The 22,056-nt window shown below is 34.6% G+C and overlaps 2 protein-coding genes and 1 long non-coding RNA gene across 6 annotated transcripts; 1 reads left to right on the forward strand and 2 right to left on the reverse strand.

The window, feature by feature from the left end:
* Positions 1–1,557: 1,557 nt before the first annotated feature.
* On the reverse strand, positions 1,558–2,289 carry LOC131655019 (mulatexin-like). Its single transcript, XM_058924929.1, has one exon. The coding sequence runs from the start codon at positions 2,260–2,262 to the stop codon at positions 1,678–1,680; it is 585 nt and encodes a 194-aa protein (XP_058780912.1). The 5' UTR covers positions 2,263–2,289; the 3' UTR covers positions 1,558–1,677.
* Positions 2,290–9,732: 7,443 nt separating this feature from the next.
* On the forward strand, positions 9,733–12,305 carry LOC131655020 (uncharacterized). 4 transcript variants are annotated; one of them, XR_009299628.1, is made up of 5 exons: positions 9,733–10,189; positions 10,607–10,680; positions 10,885–10,976; positions 11,129–11,202; positions 11,696–12,305. It is a non-coding gene; the product is annotated as an uncharacterized LOC131655020 (long non-coding RNA). The 4 variants fall into 4 exon arrangements; XR_009299627.1 differs by having other exon boundaries at positions 10,607–10,798; positions 11,129–12,305; XR_009299626.1 differs by having other exon boundaries at positions 11,129–12,305.
* Positions 12,306–19,535: 7,230 nt separating this feature from the next.
* On the reverse strand, positions 19,536–20,903 carry LOC131655021 (endochitinase-like). Its single transcript, XM_058924930.1, has one exon. It carries the CDS (start codon positions 20,873–20,875, stop codon positions 19,757–19,759), a length of 1,119 nt encoding a protein of 372 aa, XP_058780913.1. The 5' UTR covers positions 20,876–20,903; the 3' UTR covers positions 19,536–19,756.
* Between the last annotated feature and the right edge of the window lie 1,153 nt (positions 20,904–22,056).

The raw sequence follows: 22,056 nt of genomic DNA on the forward strand, positions 1-22,056 counted from the left end.
CTTAAATAACTTACCATAGCTTTTTGTGTACGATTGTCAACAAAAGCTCCTGTTTTCTTTTTCCGAGTCCTCGCAACCAGCTCGGTCATAAGTGGTGGTCTATTTAATTCCTTAGTCTAAATAACAAAATAAACTATAATTAATAATATCAATTATTAATTGAAATTATAACTTTAAGAAGTGGTAATAATTATTACTAGGCGTCGAACATGCTCAGCAGTGCTTATACTTCCAACAACATTAAGGCAACCACCCTTTTCAGATTTGGCCGCAAACTCATCACTATCCCAATATTTAAGAAGTTCCCGAAAGATTTCTTCTCCTATCCAACTGGGACGGATGCCATGAAGTTCCCAACGCTTTCTAACACGTCGTAGCATGTCAGAAAGTCGTCTTGCAGTTCTGCCATAATAATTTTTTTTAATCTGTCTCTCTTTCATTGGTTCCCACACATATTTTCCCTGCAATAAAAGTTGATAAAATAAAAGTTAGATAATTGTAGTGAAAAAGTCATTTAAATAACAATAACAATAACAATAACTTAAGTATACCTGAAAAATGGTGGGTTGAAGAGGGAGGAGAGGAAAGAGGGTTTAGGGGAAGAAAGAAGAAACACTGAAATGGGGGTTATGGGAAGAGGAGCGGAACGCAAATGAGTATATCACATTTAGCGACATGATTTTCACGTGTCTAGGTAGCGACATGAAAATCACGTCGCAACATCCTAACAGACATAAATGTGTCAGTCAACTGCACACATGACAGCAGACATAAATGGGCGTGATATACTAAAACGTTTGCGACGTGATATACACGCCGCAACAAAAAAAAATGAAAATTTGAAATTCCCCCCTTTGAAACGTCAGTCTACTTTACCTATTTTGCATTTATTTTATTTTATTTAGTGGTTGCGACGTGATTTTTACTTTGCAAATATTTTTTTAAAATAATGTTTCTGACACCACATGTGCCAACGTTGATTTTAGTTTTTTAATATTAAAAACTTATAGTGACCTGATAATCAGGTCGCAAAATCAGGTGGCTATATCACACTTTTCTTGTAGTACGCATAACAAAAACCTCATCATTATAAGGTGTAGGTGTCCATTTTAATGTTCAAATAACATTTTGATAATATTATTATAAAATTATACTGCTATAATTGATATTAATATTGCTTCTATTTAATTAATGAATAGATTCCATATTGTTTTTTTATTCATTACATATATTCTATAAATAAAACTTAAAATTTAATGAGAATACCGTCAATAAATTGTAACCGTCAGATTTTAAGTTATGTTTGACTTTTATTTTATGAATGGTTGTGATGGACTGTCAGTGTAAAACGTTTTACACTGACAATTTAAATACACACTCTCTCGTTTATTTATCATATTCAAAATTCAACAAACATTTATTATAGTTTTAATCTTCATAACTATTTATAGTCAAAAGTAAAATAAACTAGATGAGAAGAGATAATAAATGAATATCTTAGGAAAAACAAAGATAATAATGGATAGAAATAATAGATAAAACTAAAGAGAACGCCTTTTATTGATGATGATAATTAAGATAAGAGGTATGTTGCAGAAAGCAACATACAAATAGTAGTAGTAATTTTATTGATAGATGATAGGCTAGGCATAGCCAATGAGGAAATGTGTTCTCTTCTTATATTAGAGCATCTAAGAAATTCTCCTTATTCATCTCCAAGTATGTCACATCAGAAGAAGAACGAGGAGGAGGAGGAGGACGAATAAACGGAGGTGGTAGTAGAGCAGGAGCAATAGGAGGGCTGCTTCCGGTACATTGGCTCTGGCAACCATCACCGCAGTAGATTGGGGTTGATCCACAAAACCCCCATGCACTGCAACATAATTGATCACGACACACTGCACCACCCGCCTGTCTTCCGCATTGCTCTTGTGGTGGAGGAGGACATGGAGGGGGTGGTGGAGGTGAAGGAGGCGGTGGCGGTGGAGGAGAAGGAGGCGGTGGAGGAGGAGATGGAGGTGGAGGAGAAGGTGGTGGAGGGCTTAGTCCGGTACATTGACTCTGGCACCCAACGCCGCAGTAGACATCAGTAGATCCACAAAAACCCCATGCACTGCAACATAACTGATCACGGCACAATGCACCACCAGCTTGAATTCCGCATTGAGGCGGATCTAGATCTGCCAGACACCATCTTGATGATCCTATAGCAAGTAGTATCACTACTACTACTGAGAATTCATTGACTGCAAATCTCTTCATCTTTGAGAGAATGTTTGTTTGTGAAAGTGCACATACCAACTCTTCCTCCTCTATCTATTTATAGATAAGTTCTTATAAAAGATATTATAAACTAAAAAAGAAAGAAAAAAAAATCAATTTATTACAAACGTATATTCATTTTAAAAAGATAATGCATGTTTGGTGTATATACTTCGTACAGGTGTATACCAACTACACCTTATAAAGAGATAAAAGAAAAGTGTTAGGATCAATATGAAAAATTATAGAAATGGTAGAAAAAAAATATAAAATAAGTTGTTGAATATTAAAGAACATGAGGTGAGTTTTGGTGTCCGTTGAAAAAATAAATGTTAAAAATATTTTAAATTTGTATTTGGCTTTTTTTTTTATATATATTTTTATGTAACACTGTTGTAAAATTTAGTTAAATATTTGTATTTTGTAAGGGATGGTTGTGGATAGATCATGTCTGTTGTAATAAATTTTACCCCCAAAATAATTATTACATTTAGAGAAAAAAAAAAGTCCTAAAATACTTGCCACTTTAGATTATCAATACAATTTTAGATTTAATCATCCAATTGTATCTTTTAATAAATACTTTTATTTATTATTTTTTCACTTAATATTAATGTTAATTTGAGGATACCATAGTTAATTAAAATAATTTTATAAAATTATTATTCTCTTTTTCATTTATTATTATTTTTTAATCTATGTGAAATATTGTGATAAATAATATGAGATGGAGAAAATAGATAATATTATTCTGATTGTTATATTAGAATGTTATTTTTATTTCTTTCATTTTTTTTTTTTGAAGTTTAACGTTATATCTGTATTGTGATTATGTTATAGTCACATATTTTATTGTGCAATTTGTGTAAGAGAAAATGGATGAAGGAATAACTTATGACATGTGAAATATTCAACTCGATGACATGTAAATACAATCATAATTGCACATGATATTGTTATTAATTACATGAGTGTTATTAACATTGATTCAAGGTGTATTGCAAGATTATGGGAGTAACTGTATTACTTCTAGATGGAAGTTGCACCATAGATATAATCAATCTTAAAAACATTATATTTACCATAAAAAGCTAAACATTAATTAATAAAGCAGGTTGAGGTCACGTGAAAAAAGATTTTTATAATCCAGGCAGGGCCAGCATCCATGAAGAGAAGATGATATCCCTATAATTATAAACTCTAACAAGTTATTTTTCTTTCTTTTTCTTATTTAATAACTTTAAAGGAAAATTACACTCCCCGTAAGTCTATTACTTCGAGGTATATTAAAATGTCACTTACACCTCGAGGTATGCTTCAGTGTACATCACAAACGCTATGCATATAGAGAGAAGGTTAGACTTCTCTCTAAAAAGAGAGAAAAATAGGAGTGTCCTCAACTTAAACAAAAAACCTAAATCACAGCTGATTTGAACTCAACCATTGATCCATGGCAAGGAAGGGTGAGTCGGAATGGATAGAAGTTTCAAGAAGGAGGAAGTCTGGGGTAAACAGTTATCCTCGGTGGGATATGGCCAATGGAGGTCGAGGTGGAGGGAGGGGGATGGCGCCAACTACGACATTCTTTATCACAGAGTTTCCTGAAAAATATGGAGCAAAGGATTTATATAACATATTCAAAAAATTTGGGGATATTGATGAAGTCATATTACCATCCAGAAGAGATAAACGGGGCAAACGGTTTGGTTTTGCAAGGTTCTTTAATGTATCTGATGAGAGGGTGTTGGCGGTTAAGCTTGACAACATCATTATCGAGTCCAGAAAGTTACACGCAAATCTTCCGAGGTTCAACAGAGAGAGGGTGGGAGGTGTAGAGAGGGGTGCGATCCATCAGAATCAAGGGAGGATTGGGAGGACGATGGGGGGAAGAGGTGAGGTGAAAACAAGCATTCAAAATGGGCGTAGGAATATGGGAGAACTCAATAATCCAGGACCTCATGGTGGTGTCCTTAGGAAGTCTTACGTTCAAACTGTTAAAGTGGACCAAGGCAGACAGCTTGTGGTGGACGGTCAATTACATAGCAAGAAGATTCCATTTGCTCATTTGGAGTACAATGTGAAGGAAGAAGATCTGATTCGTTTCCAAAAAGCATACGTGGGAGTAATGGAGACTCCGGGAGAAACGTCTAATATGCAAGAAAGATTTAACAAGGAAGGATACTTTGGAGTTAGGGTTACTCCATTGGGGGCAAACTTTTGTTTACTGGAGGAAGGCGAAGAAGGTATTCTGAAGGATATCATTGCAGAAGCTCCAGTTTGGATCCATAAATGGTTCGATGAAATCAGACCTTGGCGACCCAACGAGGTTGATAATGAAAGAGTAACATGGTTGAGAGTCTATGGCTTGCCTTGCCATGCATGGCAGGATAAAGTTTTTGACTTCATTACAACGTCTGTTGGGGTCTTCATATGTGCAGACGATGATACGATAAAGCAAAGGAGCTTCGATGTAGCCAGGATTTTAATCAGAACTAAATATTGTTTGGTCTTGAACGAGACCTACAATATCTCCATTAATGATAACGTCTTTAGGATTAAGGTGGTAGAAGATAACCATGGTCCATTGCGAATTTCGTTGAATCATGGAGGGAAGTGTAGTGATTTGCCTGGTGAGTGTTCAGACGATGACATTGATAGCTGGAGCAATAAAGATTCAGAAGAAAATATGCTATCTTTTGTCCAAGAGTCTGAAGATGAAACCTTTGGTACGGCGGCAGGGAGACGTGCCTTGAGAGAAACAACATTAAATGCATGTACGATGGGTCAAACTGGACGTGAGAACGAATTGATGTTTCAAAAAGCCATGGAAAGGGAGAAGCTACTGGCAGAAGAAAAAAGGTGGGTAACGCGCTTTAAGGAAAACAGCGTCAAAAAGTCAAATACAATATCTGATGTGCAATTAGGGGTTTGGGAAAAGGTGGCATTCGTAGTGTGGGCCTGGGGTGCAAAAAGGCGTGTTCAGAAGGGGATCTTGCGGATTGGGCCAAGATCCAGAGGCCCAACGTTATGGCTCAATTTGTGGGGACAAAAAGGGCCCAAAGTGTGGATGGTGATTTCAGGGCTGAAAAGGCCCAGAGTCTAAACAAGGAATTGGGTAAAGGCAAGAGTACGGTTATCTCCAATTACCGGACACATGAGGCTAATTTTGAGATCTCAAAATCATATTTTTCAATTCTGGCTCGTCCAAGAACCTTACATATTGGGGAGTCGTCTAGAGGACAGGGTATGCAAGGCAGTTCATCACATTCATCAGATGGTTCTACTCTTTGCAGCAAATCTATGAATGACCAAATCTCATCTGGGGGTGTTGAGATACGGAAGGAGGGAGCGTCGCAGGATGTTGCAGAAAAGGTGTGGAAGGAAGTGTCAGCATTAGGAATTTCGGGGGGGCAAGAAAAGAATTATATGTGGAAGCAATAAGGGGGTTGGAAAGGAATGATGCTGAAAGATTGAAGGAAAGGCTGGCGAAAAAATCAGGTTCTCAATGAATATAAGGTCTTTTAATATTAGAGGGTGTGGCAGTAACATAAAGAAAAGATGTTTGAGGAAGCTGATTGGTATGGGGATGGCGAATATGATTTTTCTGCAAGAAACAAAGTACCAATCTCTGAATAATAATCTGGTTCGAGGTCTATGGGGGTCGGACGATTGCGAATGGTCCAGAAAAGACTCAGTTGGGGCTTCAGGGGGCTTAATTATTATGTGGAAGAAAGGCATCATTGTACCATTATTCAGTTTTAAAACAGAGGGAGCTGTTGGGATTGGAGCTGAATTTAAAGGACAGGTATGCTTTTTTGTAAATGTTTACTCTGCCTGTCATTTAGCTGGAAAAAGAAGGTTATGGGCTGAATTAGTGGAGCTGAAGAACAAATTCAATTCTGGATGGTGGTGTGTGGGTGGAGATTTTAATTCCATTAGAGACGGGAGTGAAAGGCATGGTAGAAGCTCAGGCTGTAGGATGAATGAAATCACTGAGTTTAATGAATTTATAGATTTGTTGGAATTGGTGGACATCCCGTCTATTGGCAAACGATTTACATGGTCGAACAAGGAGGGTAATTCAAAGAGCAGATTGGACAGATTTCTCTTGTCAGCGGAGCTAATCGATGGCTGGAAGATTGTGGGTCAAAAGGTGGGCGATTGGGACATTTCAGACCATGCCCCAATTTGGTTAAAAGCTAATGATAAAGATTGGGGCCCCAAACCCTTTAGAGTGAATAACATTTGGTTCGAGCACGCAGAGTTCAAAAACTTCATAGAGGTTTCTTGGAATAGCATACAGGTGGAGGGTAATCGGGCGTACGTGCTGAAGGAAAAGTTCAAACGTATGAGAAGCCTTATGCGTTTGTGGAATAAAGAGACATTTGGTTGGATAGATTTGAATATTGATGAAGCTTCGAAGACGATTAATAGTAGGCATGTGTCAGTAGAGGAATGTTGTGAGGCAAAGGATGCATTATGGAAACATTTACATCTAAAGGAGAGTTTGTTACGCCAAAAGTCAAGACAAAAATGGTTGAAGGATGGTGACTCAAACTCGAAGTATTTCCATCACGTGATCAAAAACCAAAGGTGTCGTAATAACATTGTGTCTGTTCAAGCTGAAGACGACTCTGTTATTGAAGATGTGGTAGGGGTTCGAGATGAGGTTCTGAAAATGTTTGAGGGTAGGTTCAAGGAGCCAATGGCAAACAGGCCTGCTTTGGATAACAACAGTTTTTCTAGTCTGTCAGTGGCAGATAGAACCGGTTTAGAAGCAGAATTTTCGAGGGAGGAGATTAGAGCGGCGGTTTGGGATTCAGATGGGGACAAAAGCCCGGGCCCTGACGGTTTTAATCTCAGGTTTATACAGGAATGTTGGAGTGTGTTACAAGAGGATGTTTATAACTTTGTGCAGGAGTTTCATAAATCTGCTCCCCTTCCAAAGGCAATTACTGCGTCATTCATAGCATTGATTCCCAAAAATGTGAATCCTCAGGGACTCAATGAATATCGCCCCATATGTTTGATTGGTTGCCTGTATAAAATCATTTCGAAGGTATTGGCAAACAGGATCAAGAAAGTGCTGAAGAATATTATTTCTCCTTCCCAATCAGCTTTTGTTCCAGGCCGACAAATTCTAGACGGGGTGTTGGCACTAAATGAAATTATAGATCATGCGAAAAAAACTAAGAAGGAATGCTTCATTTTTAAGGTTGATTTTCAGCAAGCCTACGACTGCGTAAGCTGGCAATTCTTGAGATTTCTGTTCCGAAAATACAATTTTGGAGTCATCTGGTGCAAATGGATGGAGGCATGTATTTTCAATAGTTCCTTGTCAGTTTTGGTTAATGGGAGTCCAACGAAAGATTTTACGGTGGAAAGAGGATTGCGACAAGGCGATCCATTGTCACCATTTCTATTCACTTTGGTCGCTGAAGGGCTGGCAGTTTTAGTTAATTCTGCAATAGAAGCTGGTAACTTTGTTGGTTATAATCTAAGTAGCGAGGTGGACATCAAGCTGTTACAATTTGCAGATGACACAGTTATCGTTGGAAAAGGATGTTGGCAGAATTTGTGGAGCATTAAAGCCATTTTCAGAGGTTTCGAATTGATTTCCGGCTTAAAAGTGAATTTCCACAAGAGTCGGGTGGTTGGTGTGAATCTGGCGGAGAGCTTTATGGAGGAAGCATCACAATTTTTGTGCTGCAACAGGGAGAAATTACCTTTCAAATTTTTGGGAATTCAAGTCGGGATTAATCCAAGACGTGGTGACGCATGGAATTCTGTTCCAAACAGCTTGAAATCCAAGTTATCTCTGTGGAAATCAAGGCTATTATCTATAGGTGGAAGAGTTACTCTTCTTAATGCTATTTTGTCAAGTTTGCCAATTTACACGATGTCTTTTTATAAAGCTCCGCAAAAAATTATTAAAGACATTATTCGCATTCAAAGCTGTTTCTTGTGGTGTGGTAAAGAAGAGAAAAGGTGTATTAGTTGGGTCAGTTGGTCCGACATTTGCAGACCTAAAAAGGATGGTGGTTTGGGTGTTAAGCACATTGGGCGCTTTAACAATTCCCTACTGACCAAATGGAAGTGGAGGCTGCTGAATGAAGAAGATTCAATTTGGAAGAACATATTGGAAGCGAGATATGGGGAGGTTCAAAAAGTTGTGATTATGGGGGATGAGTTTAAGTTGAAAAAGCATGATTCTGTGTGGTGGAAAGATGTGATGGCAGCAAGTATATCAAAAACTAACAATGCTGATTGTTTTGCAGGTCACATAAGTTGCGGTCTTGGAGCGGGTAACAAAATCTTATTCTGGTTTGGCAGGTGGCACGGTGGGACTCCTTTCAAGGATCTCTTTCCCCTTCTTTTCAATCTGTCAGCTAATCAATTGGGCAGCATTGGGGAAATGGGCAATCGTAGCGGACAGCAGTGGCAGTGGGATTTCCATGTACCAACGGATGCTCTATTGGAATTTCCCGGAGCAATACAGGAAGCGGTGGAGTTAATAGAATTACTGGGCGGTATTTTTCCTGTTGCAGGAGCCAAAGATGTGATCAAATGGTGGCCAAATACAGACGGCAAGTTTTCGGTCAAAAGTTGTTATGCTTTATCTAGAGACATCCAATCGGAGGAGGTGGTTGAGCATGATAAGCTAACAGCTATCAACTGGTTTTGGGCAACTGATGTTCCTTCAAAAATAAAGATATTTGGGTGGAGGGTGATGCTTAACAGACTACCAACAAAAGATCAACTCGCAAAAAGAAATATAATTCATAGGGAGGAGGATAAAAAATGTGCTTTGTGTTTAATAGCTGCTGAAGATTTGGATCATCTGTTTTTTAATTGTTCATTTTCACTCAGAGTGTGAGAAAATATTTGCACATGGCTGGATGTGGGCATGGGGGGTACGGGGACAGCTTCTTCGCATTTTTCTGGTTTCATTCAGCAGCTGATTGGAAAGTTTAAAAAGAAGAAACGGTGCCTGATTTGGTTATCAACAATTTGGTCGATTTGGAACGCAAGAAAAAATTTCATCTTCAACAATACAGCTATTGTTTTAGATGACGTTATTGCCGGTATTAAGCTTGTTTCTTGGCTATGGTTTTCAATTGGAATGAAAAAATGCAGGTTCATTCCTTTTTTCTCTTGGTTTCAAGCTCCGGTGGAGGCCATAAAACATTGTTAACATGGTTATGAATTCTGTTTATGTATTTGTATTGGGTTGTGAGTACCCCTAGTACCACTACAAGAAACCTGCCATATACCAACGGACACCTTTAGCAACTGTAAAAAAAGCGTTGGTATAAAGAGTATTTAGAGACTGGAATTATAAGTCAACCGTTGGTATATGATTTGGAAAAAAAGCCGCTCAATTTTCACCAAAGGCGCTCAATTTTCACCTCTTTAATTTTTTTAATTAAAAAAAGAAAATAAAATTAGAAAATCACTGTCTCACAAGCACGATGGAATGGAACCTCAAACTCTTCAACTCGTCTCCCAATGCTTCCTCAACACTCTCTCTCAAGCACCCGAGCCTCGCCACCGCGCCGAATCCTCCCTAGTTGAAGCAGCCGATCTTCCAAACTTCTACCTCGTCTTACTCCGTCTTGTCCTCGAACAAGCTGTTGGTGAGCAGATCCATTAATCCACCGTCGTCAACTTAAAAAACCACCTCCGTCTCCGATGGGTGTTAAAAGACAGTTCGATCCTTGATTTCAAGATGGAACAGATCAAAATCCCAATCGTCTCTCTAATGCTCTCCGCTACTCCCAAAATCCAATCTCAGTTTAGTGAAACCCTAGCTATCGTTGACAACCATGATTTCTCCAAATCATGGCCATCGCTCTACCTGAACTCGTCGTCTATCTCCAAAATGCATCTCAAGTTAACAAATACGCTTCCATTAATGGTATTCTAGGTACTGCTAATTCGATTTTCAGTAAATTTCGTAAACAATATAAATCCTCCGATCTCTGGATTAATTTAAAGTATTGTCTCGATAATTTTGCTGCTCCCTTTGCTTGAAATTTTTCTTAAGTCTGCATCGTTAATTGTCCTTGCTGCAACTGTGGTACCATCACCACCTGCGGCAAATCTGGTTTAGTCGCATAAATTGTGTTGTAGTTTATTTATGTCATTGAATTTTCAAGAGCTCCCTGAGTTCTTTGAGGATCACATGAAGGAATGGATGACCGAGTTCCAAAAATACCTCACTACTAGGATCACATGAAGGAATGTTGATTTATTGATCTGGTCTGATGATAACATGTAATGATATTTTCCAAATTTTTTGTTAAAGCTCGTTTGATGTTTGATTCTTACATATGAAATTTAGGTACGAGACAAACCTTCGCATAAAAGCTGAGTCTCATGCTGCCTCAGTTGAAGAGAAAGAAGCATCTTTAGAAGGTAGGTTAGGCCAGCTTTCAGAGAGCATAGAGAGAGTGAATAAAATAGAGTTCAGGATGATAATTCACAACTAAAAAGTGACTCAGAGTTTTCTATTTCTAAATAAATGCAAATGCAGGTTGCCATATTTGTTGCTAGTGTTCAAACTAATGGTCGTTTACATCTATGAATAATTCTTTAAATTGTATAATTTTGTTATTGTAGCTTGAACAAGTGGAATGCAAGCTAATAATGCAGAGATAGAAGTAGAGCTGCTAAAAGAGCAACTGGAACATCTTAAGGACCAATTCAATGAGGTATTTCACCCTTTGCTCATTACAAATTTCATAATATCTATTTTGAATGTTTGAAATTTAGATTGCTTTATGTGATTCACAGTTTTTCTGCCCTGCCATGTATACACTTCTTTTCTTTTCTCATTATCTCTCCCTTATTGCTATTCTTTAAGCTTTGCGTGTGTTGGTTCTATTTGGTGGTGCTACAAAATGGATCCTTCCATGCAGACACTTCAGAGGATTTTAGGTGAATGACATTTTTACATTTCTTCGCATTTTATCACCTAATGGCTGGTCAAACTCTGAAAACATTGCTAATATTGACTCCTACGTAAAGGGTTTGTTAGTTGAATGATCAAATTTGGTTTGAATTGAGTTTGTATGTATTAGTATGAGGATGGTTAAGGTGAAAATGTAAAATGCAATTTATCATTCTTGTATATTGTCAATTTTATTTTTCCTTATAGCTGATTGTGTACAGTTCTATTGATCCTTATGCAGTTTATAATTCAAATTATTGTCAATAATATTTACAATTGTGCTTGTAGATTCTTATATATCATGTGCTAATGGAAGTGCTATCATGAATGCATGACAATTGACACTTAGTATTTGCTCTTATTTGAAACCTGTGTTTGTATATGGGAGTTAATTGAATTGTAGATCATACACATAGTTGTTGGATGTGTGTCCATTAAAAAGTCTTTTTTTAATTCATGTTTTCATGCTCATTTCAATAGGATATGGATGCTTCTAATGTTCCAAACGAGAAAAAATTTCGAAGTTCATGTCCGGATGAAGATTGAAGAGAGGAAGATTAAAGGCTTCTTTTATCTTAGATATGCGTTTTTTTTTATTTTAAATTTTTTGTAACATCTATTTTGGTGCTTTTATCTTTTAGACAAAATCTCGTTTTTTTCGTTATTTTGATACATTTGTAAGGCTTACTATTTTGACAATATAATTGAAAATTTATTTGACGTTACTTTAAATTTTGTGTGATGCATATAGAAAATATTGCCAAATTTTGATTATTAAAAAATATAAATTATAGGAATTAAATAATTGTAAAAAAACAGAGACATATATACCAACACTTAATTTCACCTATACCAACGGAAATACATGGTGGATAAAACTATTAAATAGTGTAATTGACCGTTGCTATAGCCTTAAAATTTTGACCAACGCCACAAAATCGCCGTTGGTATAAGATATTGGGACGGTAATTTTCCGACGGTATAGGAAATTATAGTTGACGGAAACAAACGTCCGTTGGTATAGGTTTTCTGACTTTTACCAACGGTTTTTGGACCTTTACCAACTGATTTTTACCGTTGGTAAATGTCAAATGTCAAATGTCAAAAAAAAAAACATCCATGAAGAGATAAAGACATCTTTTATACTCTTTTCCGTTCCAAATTATTTGTCCTAATAGCTCACTTCATACCGATTAAGAAACAACAATAAATAAAAGAGAGAAAATTGTGACATTACTAAGTTTACCTGATTAACTATTAATGTATTTGAAATAACATTAATATTAAGTGAGAAAAAAATAAATTAAAAATATTTATTGAAGAATACAATTGGAAGATTAAATATAAAATTCAGTGACCTATTATCTATTTCAGTGTATTTGGATAGTAAAAATAATTGTTATTCAAGGATAGAATTAAGGATATAGTTTAAAATAAGTGTTATTCAAGGGTAAAAGAAATTTATTTAATTGAAATAATTATTAAAGTATGAGTATTTCTAATATTCATTTCAATTAATAAAACTTTTTTTATATAAAAAAAAACTATCCTGCGTGCATCAGATAATATTAATTATTTTAATTATATATATATATATATATATATATATATATATATATATATATATATATATATATATATATATATATATATATTTCTCTTAAACTATAGTACGTTTATAAATCACGTTATAATTTCAATACAACATTAATACATCTTTTTCTAATACACATTATATCATTTATCACTCTTCTTTTAATTTGGTTTTCTTATATAATTATTGAAGGATATTTTATAAAGCTATACTACAATCATTTTATTTTTTTATAGAGTAATAATTATATTTTGTAATTAGTATGAAACACTAGCGGAGTCAAAAATTTTAAAAAGTTTAGACAAAAACTTTATATCGTTGATTATTCATCTATTTTAATTTTCACTCCTATTTTTATAATTTTACCCATAATTTTACTTCTGATTTTGTCTAAAAATCGACTATTAAATTGAAGGAATATAAAAAAAATAAGGGTTGAGTTCGGACGCGTACTCTAGATCACTTGGCCTTGGAACCGTCTCGGTATGAAATACCAAAAATATCTTATAATTTGAGAGGAAGATAGTATATTAGAATGAGTAGTCGTGATTCTCGTGTTTTAATCTCATCGTGTGGTCCTGTTCATTCATGGACCATCAGAATTCAAGTTTCCTTAATTGCATGGCCTATGTAATATCACGTCCCACCTGATGTTGATGTTGCTTGCCTACCCGTCTGATTATTACCAGGCGTGTTCAATTTTATGGTCACGTGTTTTAATCCTCCATCGTACAATAGCATGTGCAACTGATCCAGCACTAACAAGTGGATCTGAGTTTTTCTAAAAAACAAACAAAAATTTTAAATCTGGGTATGAAAAAATTGGATGAAGATAAGAAAAATAAAAATATAACTTTAAGTAATTTTTTACTCAAAATTTATGTGATGGAATTTTAATGTTCTTCAACAAAAAGAGAACAAGTATTTTGATGAGATTTTAATTTTCTTCTCACTTTGTATACTGAAAACAACCAAATTACCTGGTATTTTAAGTAAAAAAAAGACGACTTTTCCATGACAGAAAAAAAAACCACCTTGTTCAAATTATTAAAGTTTTTCAATCGAATTTTTATTAATTCTAGTATCTTAATTTAATGACCAACTAGAGTATACTTGTGCGAGGCACGAGTTTAAATATAGTATGATTAATTTTGATTAGTATGACTATACGAAATTTAAAATAATTATATAATGATTAAGGATATACTCACGACCTTGAACCGTCTTCGTGTGAGGCACGGTATAAAAGGATTAAAGAGAATTTTATACATAATAAAAATATTTTCTCTCATTTAAAACGTTTCAATAAAAAAATTGATAATTCATTTATTTTTTTAAAAAATATTGACTTTTGAGATAGAATTTTGAAAATATTAAAAATAATTTTTATTTATTGAGTCAAGTTTTAAAATTAAGAATTATTTTTTACAAACATACATAAGTGAAAATTCTAGTAACTCTCACACGCGATGTCGTACTCGATTTTATGACATCTGATTAGTGGTTTTTACACGTTTAGTTACCGTTGATTTTAGTCGTCTTTGCTTTATATTGTCAAGTGTTTTACTTCATTCTTCTACATTTTATGCTTTGGTTGTGTATTTTACTGTTTGCAGGCTCAAAGGAATAAATCGAGACAAATAATTGCGAAAAAGTACAAAAAGGGGAGTTTCGAAGGAAGTGAAAAATCAAGCTACATGAGGTCTGACACGACCACCTGTGTCACCTGAAACTGGCCGTGTTAGGATGAAGCGTGGCCAAGAAAATGCAAAAGAGATGAAAGTCACGGGGCTGACACGGCTCGTGTTAGCAAGTGTGAGATCTGGAAATTTTCAGCATGTTTCTCATCGTGATAGGTGTGTAGTATTTTGATCATAACTAGAGCTTCGTAACTCGGAATGACGCGGTTCCGGTGGCAAAATTTTGCTAACGAAAAGGGCTACAACTTTGCTGAAGAACTCAAAGCCAAATTCTGAAGTTAAGGAGTAACAAGGCCCGTGTTACCTAACACGGGCACCCGTGTCAGCAGTGCTGGGAGTGATTTTGAAAATTTCAGTTCAGAGGGCCAACACGACCACCCGTGTTGCCTGACACGGGCAGTGTTGGCTAAAACGTTGATTTTGCTGATTTTTTATTAAGTGTTGACCCAAGGGGGTATTTTGGGTACTTCCAACCAACCTAAGTGAGTTTGCACTATTTAGAAGAGTTTTAACGATGAATTAGAGGACTTTTTGGCCGAGAGAAGAGACAAGATTGAAGATTGGAGAAAACAAGGGTTTGGGAGAGAAGAAGGTTTTCATGAACGGAAGCGATTGAAGATCAACTTTCATATCAATTCTTGTAATGTCTCTATTTTATATTTTGTTTTCTTTGAACAATATGAGTAACTAAACCCTAATGCTAGGGGGTGTCCCTGATTTGATTCTGTAATGATTTTGAATTCCTGAATTCATCAATAGATTTGTTTTCTTATTTAATTTAATTGTATAAGGTTTTTATGCTTTCTTTGTCGGATCAACAAGATTGTTTTACGGTTAACAACCAGCTGGACAGCGGTTGTTAAGGTTTTTGTACAATTAGACTATAGTAGATATCACCTAGGACTAGGGATACCCTATAGTTACCGGTTAGCTCTTGATAAAATAAAGGCTTGTTTTCATCATAATTCTCTAAGGACTTAGGATTTAGGATGAATGTTCAAAAGTTTTCCCGCTAAGGAATTAGGGGAAAATATCCTAAAGGGCTGGTAATTGAATAGTATGAACTTGTTGAGGAGATCTAAATCCAAGGTTATTACAGGAACAATCACACACTTTACCCTAGCATAATACTCATATTTGTCAAAAAGCCAATTTACTTTTCTGCTTATTTTAATTATTGTTTAGTCACAATTTCCAAACACAACCCCAACATTAGTTTTTGTTTAATTGAACCACTATTGAAACTCAATATTAACGTGCAGTCCTTGAGATCGACATTCGGGGAATTTCCCTATTATTACTACAGAGGCAAAATAGTACACTTGCTATTTTACCGATCAACATCCACAATTACACAATACAAAACGTTAAAACGGAAACACACAAAAACAGTAAAGAACACATCAAATTGTTCACCCAGTTCGGTATACAACAATACCTACTCTGGGGGCTACCAAGCCAGGGAGGAAATCCAATATAAGCAGAATTAATTCAGAGTTAAACTCCCCCGTTTACAACTCCTCACTTAAGACCTACCCAATGTAATTCCAATACAATCATCAAAAGACAATTGCTTGGAGTACAAGAGACTAAACACACGGCTACAGAACTACGGTTCTTCACAATTAACAAATTTTCTCTGTGTTCCAAATTAGGATTGCAGTCTTCTTATATGCAGCTCTTGGGCCTTGGGCTTCTCAAGAGTTAAATTATGGTTAACAAAGTTAACCTAATTTACACGTCATCTGGTTGTTACAGAATGTTCTGTCAGCGAAATCTTCTAGACAAAATATTCAGCACACAATAAAAGGTTTCCTAAATTGTAGATTGAGAGAAATCAGGAAACACAATAATAAAACATAACAGCTTCTGCTGTCAGACAAGGATGTCATGACATCAGTCATGACATTCACTAACAGAACCTCTATTAGCTTAACACATATGCAACCTGCATAACTCAATATAAATCATATCATGACATCAGTCAAGACATTTAAACACCCAGGTATGTTTTACCACAAATGCAGCCAACGTGAAAAACATCTACAATAAAATTCATATAGTATGAATTTACATTAACAAAAATATCATATGAATATAAAATTCATATATTATACCTTTACATTTATTCATATTTCTTATAAATATTCAATACATAATAAAATAAATATATAATTATCCTTTTTTTTATTAAAAAGTTGTGATTTCTATACATCATTGTTAAAACAAATATTATATCTTTTTTTTTAGTATAAATGTTACCATTTTAGAGGACCCATGCACCATAGAATCTCCACGTTATTTTTAAAATATTTTTCTTTGAATTTGATTTTTTAACTTTATTTTATTATAAATAATAACACGAAGATTGAGTATTCTTCTAGGAGTTTTGAACACTCTTATGTGTTTTTTTACCCATGAAGTACTAAATTTTTTAGATGCAGGAAAGAAAAATATCAAAGAGCTGGATAACAATAACTAGAAAATTGACTCAAAGAAACGCGATATTAACTCTTCAAGAATCATATGATAGTGCAAAAAAATAGACTCTATTAATCGTGACAAGTCACTCACATGCAATACTCGAGTATTTCATATCCTAAGGATTATGGAGAAGCTTGTCTTTACATTCTCCCCCTTTTTTATGATGACAAACATTCTTCCTTTATGCTTTGTTATTTCTGGAATACTTCTCCCTTTAAGATGTATAACTCCCCATTAATATGTGAAGCTTAATAATATTTGCATTTGATCATCTTGAAGGAGTATTTGTACCATAAAATTTTAAAACAGGGAAATATACAAGCATAATATATAACACATTTCTCCCCCTTTGACATTATCAAAAAGAAGGAAAAGATGGGTGAAAGATAATAATTTGATATGCATATAGGTTTTTGAGGAAAACCAAAATCACATGAAATATAAAAATAAAAAATATTATTAATTCATTTACCTTTAAATTTTACCCCATTGGAGACTTCATTTATTATCAAACATTCATCCTTGATGAATTTTGAAGCTTTTGTCACAAAGTTGGCTTTTCCTTAAAAGATTTTGCTTTAGTCTTTCAACATAAAGTACATCTTCAATTAGATGTGAAAGTTAGTACTCCAACTTTGTCAATGCCAGGAATTCTTCCTTTAAGGTATTCCTTATATGTGAAATAACCTTTGGGCTTTTAAAACTAGATATGAAAAATAGTTTATATCTCCCATTAAATGCTTAGAACCACCACTTATCAAAACATCATAGATTTTAAGTAGTCCTCAAGAAAAGCTACAAAACAAAAATTAAGTTATATTTGGTATCCAATGTGCCTTTAGTCCTTCATAGTTACTCCCTTTCTTTACCCACACATAATACCAATTTGCTACACTAAAGTTTCTAACATAAAAAGCATTATGTGTATGGCCACATATACCACAATAAAAACATGTAGGAACAAAGTTACTTCTATATTTAGGAACATAGGATTTATTTTTAGGAAATATCTTCTTATGTTAATGATGAACCACTTTATACTTGTTCACTTTCTTTTGGGATATTTTGTCACTAGCCTTAACAAAGATAGTTTTGTTAGAATTTGGTTTTGAAAACTTTGAATAACCAAGCTCACTTTTATCGTTGAAATATATTTGTTGACTAAGACACCCTCCAACCCAATTTTTCATTTTTCATACATTTCAATAATTCTCTTTAATTGGAAAATTTAGAAAGAAAGTAATTCCCAATTGTTGCACACAAAATTCTGTTTTTGAAATCTTTTTCCATTGTCTCAACTTTTTTTTCTAGAGATAAATCTGTTTCTTTTGAGATGATATATTTTTGTATAGAATTTTGCATTCGTTTAAGATTTCATCTATAACACCTTGTGTATCATTAGTATAAAGGTAAAATTCATTACTAACCTCATCGTCTTCATCGTCGAAATGGTGTGAAGTCATTAATGCTAGATTTTCACATTCTTTGGTTTTGGAATCAGAAGATGAACTTATTTCATTATCTTCCCATGCTACATATGCTTTCTTAATTTGAATTTTTATCCTTCTTTCTCTTGAAGTATTTATTATTCTTTTCAAGTGTAAGGCATTCACTTGTCTTTTTCTCCACATTCAAAGCATGTAACCTTCATTGTTGGTGCTTCTTTTTTAATGATCTCCTTTTTTCTTTATTTTCTTAGAAACTTTTCAAACTTCTTGATAAGAACATCATCTTCTTCACTAGTGGACTCATCCTCTTGATTGCTATCATGATGTTTGAATATCGTCTTTAAGGCAATGTCTTTTAAATCTTTTACTTAAATTTTATGTTTTCAAGTCTTCCGATTTCGTTTCTTATTCTTGAAGTTTTCCAAACAATGTTGTAGAAGTCATTCTCGATAGAATTTTTTTCTCGGATATTGCCGTCACTTTTGGTTGTCATTCCATGGTTAAGTGTCTAAGCACTTTAAGATTGAGTTCCTCGATAGTTAGAGTCTTACCAAGTGCTTTCAAGTTATTTACTAAGTGCATTAATCTTTTCTGCATGTCGAGGATGGATTCTCTGGGGTGCATTTTGAATAACTCGTATTCTTGACTCAACGTGTTTAATCGAGATCATCTTTACCTTTCTTATTACTATTGGATTTGTCTTCATCAAAACATATTCATCATGGATCATGGAGAAGCTTGTCTTCACAATATTTTAATTAATTGAATGTTATCTAATTTTATTATTTTAATAACTATTATTAATACATTCATTTTAATAAATGATATAATTTTTATTTTTAACATCAATTCAATTAATTATTTGCTTAAAATTATGAATAATTAATCTACACCATCCATTCCTTATTACTTATCGAGAATCATTTTGTTTCTATTTATTTAACATTTTTAAAATTAAATACAAAAATTGATTTATATATATTGTTTTGTTCCTAATTCCCTTAATTATTTATTATAGTGAACAAGATATAAGATATTATAAATGAATAGAAGTATTGTAGGAAAAAACAAAATTTTAAAATTGTGGAAAAGCATTTATAAGAAAATCATAAAGTAGTAACATATTTATTGGAATGTGATACACACTTACCACATATCTTACTTAACATACAACATACACACTTACCACATATGGTACTTAACATACACACTTACCACATCTAAATGATAGAAATGTGATATATGATACACACTTACCACATCCAAGTAGTAGTTATTATAGGTTTGTAACCCAAATAATATTTGGATTCATATTTTAAAAGTAATAGGAAGAACCATAAGCTCGGGGGATTCCCGGTGTCGTATAATTAAAACAGCGAAGATTATCTCCGTATTCAACTCCAAGTATATCACAATATCTCATATAATATCCAACGCGATTACTCTCATCTACAGTTCCGATCTTCCATCCACAGATGCCGGATGATCTAATAACGGCCGCCAACACGTACGACGTCATCCCATATCCTGGAAACCTCCGTTCTTCAATATCATAACTAGCTGGGACCCATATTCCCACCATAACATCGTGCCCGGGTGGCAGATACTCACGGTTGAACTGCGGAGGAGGTGTCATCCAAAACCATATAGCGGACTTGAAGGATATAACAGGGTCAGTGGCTACAAGTTCTGGATTATTCAGCAAATCAACACCTATGGCTTTTCCACATTTTCCGTATAATTCATTCCCGCGTAGGTGAAATGGACCCCTACCGTAGTAATTCTTTCCGGGAGCACATGGGAATTCAGAGCTTGGTTCGCAGTAGTTGTTGCTCGGATTTCTTTGCGTCACATTACAATATCCCCATTCAAATGGTCCTAGAAATTCCCTTGGTCTACCGCTCGTTTCGTGAGAACTTTGACCAAAGAAAGCAGCAATGTCTCTTTTTTTATCATCTTCACTGTTTCCTTCATTACCGAACTTGGGGAATGTCTTGGCAGCTTCCACGAATGCTTCATATGTGTAAAATCCTCTCCCCTCGCATCTATTATCGTCCCGATTCTTGAGCATCTCGTTGAAATCTTTTCTGGAGATGAGATACTCTTCTATAGGAGATGGAGGTGGTGGTGGAGGTGGTGGAGGAGGAGAAGGAGGTGGTGGAGGAGGAGGAGGACGAAAAGATGGAGGTAATAAAGGAGGAGCAAGAGGAGGGCTGGTTCCGGGACATTGACTCTGGCAACCATCGCCGCAGTAGATTGGGGTTGATCCACAAAAACCCCATGCACTGCAACATAACTGATCACGGCACAATGCACCACCAGCTTGAATTCCGCATTGCGGCGGATCTAGATCTGCCAGACACCATCTTGATGATCCTATAGCAAGTAGTATCACTACTACTACAGAGAATGGATTGGTTTTCAATATCATCATGATTGTTTGTGAATTTGTATATGCTAACTCCCTCCTCTATCTACTATTTATATGCTTCAAAACTCTATCTTTAATGATTAAATATGGTAATAGTTAAGGTTTTTTTTTTATGCTAATACTAGTTAAGTTTACCTGGATAGAACTGTGGGTAAATTACCCAATCTCACGTGGCACCAATTGAAAATTTAATTTATCAATATTTATATATATTTTAGAGAAAAAATATATGTACTGACGGTCAAGAATTCACCAAAATGTTTATACAAAATCTGTAAAAAAATAAATAAATCATTTGAAACACACATTGTTTGTTTTAACTAGTGCCTACTCAAATGAGTAATCTACCCAAAAATATTATAAAGGAAACGTAGAAAAAAACTAAATCTTTTGCTTACTAAAAAAACAAGTTAACAATCATGCATTCATCTTGATAGTATTAATAATACTACAACATAATTATAACAATAAGTTAAAGAAAGTAAAGTATGCATTATGAATACACAGCAACTGCATAATAAATGAGGGAAAATTCCTACCTAAACACAGCAACTGCATAATAAATTCTTTTACATACAATTAATCATAAAATTTTAATTAATTAAAAAATAAATAAACCATTTTTTTTCTCATTCATAATCACAACCACCTCATGAATCCAATTAAAAAAAAATTAAAGTTTAGACAAATTAAAAAATTTCTCTCTTCTAATTAGCTGTTCATAAAAATGTGAATTTAGGGTTGTTTCCATGCAAGAATTTTTCATAAATGAGTAGCCGTTTGTGTTTCTCGTGTTTTAATCTCAATGTGTGGTCCTTAATTTGCATGGTTGATGTAATATAACGTCCCACCTGAAGTTGATTTAACAGTGTTAATTTGCATGGCCAATTTTTGTTAGAAAAATGTTATTCATACATCAAATGTTACACCTACACCATAGACACTGTAATTGGTTTTTATCGGATGTTGTCAGATTATACTAGATGTTGTAGGTGCATATACCTTTGCAAAAAGTTGTGACTAACACTTTCACATACATCAAAGTTTTTGTTAGAAAAATGTTATTTATACATCAAATGTTACACCTGCTCTGAAAGCGTGTTTGCGGGAGTGCATATAATCTGACTACATTGCCAGGTGGTTTTTACACCCCAATGTTATCAGATTATATGCACTCCGGCAAA

Source organism: Vicia villosa, linkage group LG3 (genome assembly GCF_029867415.1).
Source record: "Vicia villosa cultivar HV-30 ecotype Madison, WI linkage group LG3, Vvil1.0, whole genome shotgun sequence".
NCBI lineage: Eukaryota > Viridiplantae > Streptophyta > Magnoliopsida > Fabales > Fabaceae > Vicia > Vicia villosa.